Genomic DNA, 4,803 nt, shown 5'->3' on the forward strand with positions numbered 1-4,803 from the left:
AAATCAGGAAAAATGAGGGGGTTACAAGTCTTAGATCAGCATTAATTTTATGCAGGCGTAACCTGGTTATTCAAGTCTGCATGTGAGTGGAGCTACCGGCAGACACAAACAGACTTATTAACCTCCGTTTTCATGCCATGCGCATTTCGCTTGATGGACTAACAAAAAAGAGACTGCTGATAGTTTATCAAGCTTGCCCCACCTGCGTAAGAAATACATATTGCCTTGCAAAAGATTACAAGTAGATCAAAGATTACAAAAAATTGTGTCTTAAGATTTTAAGCGGTACACTGTCGATAATCTGTAAATGTGGCAAATTAAGGCCATGAGAAGGAATATAGGAAATTCCTGGGGGTGGGGGGTTATACATGACCACTCTGGAAAGGAAATTCCAAGGGAGAGGGGGGGTCTACTCGGAAGAACTACCCATGGGTGGAGTATGGATATTTTCTGGAATCACACATTACCAGAAAAGAATGAACAAACAGAACAGTTTAAGGTCACCAAATGATGTTTTAGCATGTGCTAAAGTAGGACCTTTTTGGCAGATGCCCAATGCTACATGTGAAAAATTGGGCTGCATACAAGCTCATGACAAACACATGACAAAAAAATCCTCAAACCTTGTTTCAAGGAATGGTCACCCAACAAAGCTTTAGCAGATTTTGGTGCAAAATATTTCTGGAAGATGGGCCATCTTAGGTGTCAGAAATTGGTCAGCAAGTGTGAGATCAAAGACTCCAAATATATTGGCAGAAAGTCACCTTTTCAAGGTAACTATCGACAAATAAACAGCTACGTTACGTTCACAAACATGAATCACTTATGTGATTTCTTTACAAATCAATCAACTTACACATAGAAAAGTAAATCCATGCTCCCCAAAATGCTTTGTGGAAGTTAATCACAGTTCTAAATAAACGGAAAAATAAAGAATACGTAAGGACAATAATATTAAACCATGCACAATGTCACGTATTCGAATTTCCATGGAGTAATTCAGCACCATCAATCTGATTCAACAATCGTACGGGACTTAAGCAGTTTCTACAGTAAAGAAGACGGGAATTTTTTTATTGAATTTGACAGTTTATACACAAATTCCTTACATGAAGTTTATAATCAACATTGCTCAATAACAAGAAGACTCCACATCAAGATCTACGTCCAGATTTGAAGGGTAAGGTAATTTGCATCTCTCGAATCAAAAAGCACCCGACAGGAACAGGTGGCCTGGTAGATATTGCTTAGATTGAAAAACAAACACTACCTTGCGTACTTAAGTATTAAGACAAGTTTACTGCAGTAATCGAAACTACAGTATAGCAAATAAATCAACGATTCCCGGCGCTGTTTCATCAACGATGTGCAGGGAACCGTTTGTTTGGACAAATAATCGCACGGAAACAATTTCGTACCTCTTTTGCTTCTCAAGAAACTTTGAAAGTTCCCATTTTAGCGAGAAGGAAAGCACATAAATCCCACATCAACAAAGGTTCGACCAAATGTACTCACTCTACCTGTGACACAGTCACTCTCGGTAAAAAAAACCTCAAATAAGACTGGGTATAAGTCGTAGACGAGGAACTTTCTGGGTGGGTGCGGAACAAAGGAATAAACTTTTAAAAGTTTATTACCGTTTACAAATGCTAACATTAGACCAAAAAACTTTTGTTTAGTCTTAATTGGGCCCAAGGTTAGCTTTAATAAATGTTTACAGTAGCCTCATCTCCACTAATTCCTTGAGTCAACCCCCGTCCCGAGTAAATAAATTAAATTTATTTTTAGGAACAGCTATTTCCCTTGGCGCTGAGATAGCTTTGCTTTGATTATCTTTTACAACAGTGGATGTGCTGAATCTCCCAAGGGAGGGGCTCTTTGAATAAATCTTCTCGAGAAAGGGTTGACTCACCGGCCAGGGAGGTAGAGGGCGTTTTCCATTTACAAAAAAATTCCGGAAATTTCGGTGGAAATTTCCATCTGGTGAAAAACGTGTTCCATTTAACTCAGGTCCGTTCGCCGCCCAGTGATTGCGATTTTACGTGCCAAAATTTAAAAATGTGGCCGTGAATAGCCTGGAAGTGGTAAGACCTTTCAAAAGTTGTAAATGGAACACACATTTCCATCGGAAAGTTTCCAACGGGAAAACAGGACTACCTTTTCAGAGGTTCCGTTTATTCCGGAAATTATCCATTGGAACGAACCAAAAACGTGTGTTCCAATTACATCCCAACCGGAATTTCCGGAATTTCTTGGTAAATGGAAAACGCCCAGAAGCTCCCCTCGATTAACTCCTGGCCCCAGTTGTTCAACGGCGGGTCTTAAACACAGGTCACGGGTCAGGTCAGGTCACAGGTCAGGTCACAGGTTGCAGGTCAGGTTGCAGGTTAGGTCACAGTAGTAGCAGTACCCATAAGTCCTGTCATCACGTGATTTATCTTGTGAGCACATGGGTAAAAGCCACAGAAATGGAGGATAAGAACGAAGCCGAGGACAACAAGGTAGGAAGCAATTCGCACGTGAAATTCCTTGTTTTCATTCTGCTGGAACGGATTTAATCGCGTAGAGCCACATTCTGAACCTTAAAGTAAACAATGCTGCGCATTATTAGAGATCCTTTCTCGTATCCCGTTAGCTTCGAATTATGCGGCCGAGGTACTTTGACCTGCAACCTGACCTGACCTGACCTGTGACCTGAGCTGCAACCTGTGTCCTGACCTGTGACCTGTGTTTCGTTGATTAATGCATCAGTCAATTCCAGCAGTTCCCATCCCCTCCCCCCCCCCCGGGCTAACCCCTGGGCATTAGCATTTAAAAAAAAAAAATGTGCAAATTCCCCGGGGTGGGGGGACACATAAGCTGTCTAAATGCCCCGGGGTGGGGACGAAGAAAGAGGGCAAATGCCCCGCCCCCGGGATCGTCGCCTTCCAACACTTCTGCAGTTTTTTTTTTAATCAGTGAATAAAATGGTCAACTGTTCAGTATTTTTATGCAACGGTATTGAAGACTTCAAGGACAACAGTACGTGTTAGTTGATTCTGATTATATTTATTTCTTTATATTTTGTTTTTAACAGTTTGCTAGAGGATAGCGTGTCATTAAATATATTCTTGTATAAAAGCCATTTGTTTTGAATATTTCCACTAGAATATTAACGAAAATCCCGTTCACAATGTTTACAAAAAGAAACAGCAATTATCAATGTTTTAGAAATCTCACAACTGTAATATTTTATTTCAATGCTTGAGAAAACATACCTTTAAAAACATCCACTAGTTTTTTGAGTCCGTTACGGACAAGCCAGTCTTTAACGAAGGCCTCGTCTTTTCCGATAAACTCTTCCATGTTAGTTCGAAAACACGTGTGTCAAATGCCCGGGGGTCGCCCCGGGGTAGGCTAATGCCCAGCCCCCGGGCCGCGATAAAATTGCGAATGCCCCACCCCCGGGACTGACCACTTGAGCAAATGCCCCGCGGTTGCCCGGAAAGGGGGGGATGGGCACCGCTGGAATTGATTGATGCATAACATTTTAATTCGTTTATTGACCTTTAGTTTTATTTGATTTGTCGCATGATTGACAGTCGATGGCGTAATAGCTAAGTAAGTTGATCTTTCAGTTAGAATGACACATTTTAAGAAACGCGAAACAAGACGCCTACAAGGGCGTATCCATGGAATGCGCAAACAGTTAACACAAATTGTCCAGTTACAGTGAACTTCAAGTACAGGTAGACTTCGGAAAATGGCGAAAGATTACTAGAAAGATACATCTGTAATATAACTTAAAGTTTTTTGTTGTAAAAACTCATTACTAATGTTACTAAATTTGCAAATGCAAACAACGAAGCCCTATTAGCAGGTTATCAGGATACGGGATCTTTTATTTATTTATTTTTTGGAAGGAGACTTAATTCAAATCCTACAGTTTTACTTGCTTCGTTAACTCCTTTCATCCAAAAATTACAGGATCAGCCTTAAATCATCCGAAAAACTTATTACAAATCACAGTTCAACAACTTATCATCCTGGGCCAGTTGTTCAGAAACTGGGTTTTAAAACGAGTTTTATCCTCTACTCCCAAATGCTGTTCAAGGCTGATATTCAGAAAAACTTTACATTAGAAGAAGTCAATCTTGAAAAACAAAAATAAGCAAAGGAAACTGTGACCAAAAAGTTGAAAACATGAAACAAAAGTTTACGCTAATCCTGGATTAAGGTAATTGGCTTTCGAACAACCGGGCCCTGTAATCGACGTCTGGTTCTGTAATCCTGGTTTAGTTCCTTGCAAACTGTATAAATTTGCCGTGGCGAAGACAAGAAGACAACATCCGTGCTCTATTTCTCTCAATGCTCAAAAATTCCGTAATTGCGTGTTGTATAGTCCAGTCCAAAGTTCTAATTTTACAATTCCATAATCTTGATTTCAGTAACTTGGTACCAAACGTTCCACAATAACTTGAAATCTCGTTAAGAAAAATCCTTAAATCCAGTAGTCCAGTCCGGATTGAGATCGCCAAAACTCTCTCTATCATCGATTCAAAATTCAACAAAAGCTACAAGTAGTAAATAGTTATCAGAAACTACAACAGTTCGTCCTGATTCTACACTCGAGCTGAACAAAAAACCCAAAAAACCCTTGTCATCGTTTTCGAGAGAACAGACAAACAGCCGAAACTGTTCTGTGCCTGCCCCTTACGGCACTGAAAAAGTACCGTACGTTGTATAATAGTACTTGACCGTAGTCCTTGGCCAAGAAACTAATCTTAGCCAAAAGCTTGAGAAGCGATCAGGATACGGGATAAT

At 40.3% G+C, this 4,803-nt stretch overlaps 1 protein-coding gene across 1 annotated transcript in view; it reads right to left on the reverse strand.

Moving 5' to 3' along the window:
- Positions 1-1,551, reverse strand: part of LOC138022227 (uncharacterized) — a 7,282-nt gene extending 5,731 nt beyond the window's left edge. Inside the window, exons 1-2 of the mRNA XM_068869283.1 lie at positions 1,419-1,551; positions 857-912 (exon numbers count right to left, since the gene is read on the reverse strand). Coding sequence (XP_068725384.1) covers positions 857-876 — 20 coding nt within the window. The 5' untranslated portion in view covers positions 877-912; positions 1,419-1,551. The remainder of the gene's footprint in view (positions 1-856; positions 913-1,418) is intronic.
- Positions 1,552-4,803: the final 3,252 nt, after the last annotated feature.

The sequence above is a fragment of the Montipora capricornis genome, chromosome 10 (genome assembly GCF_036669925.1).
Source record: "Montipora capricornis isolate CH-2021 chromosome 10, ASM3666992v2, whole genome shotgun sequence".
NCBI classification, from domain to species: domain Eukaryota; kingdom Metazoa; phylum Cnidaria; class Anthozoa; order Scleractinia; family Acroporidae; genus Montipora; species Montipora capricornis.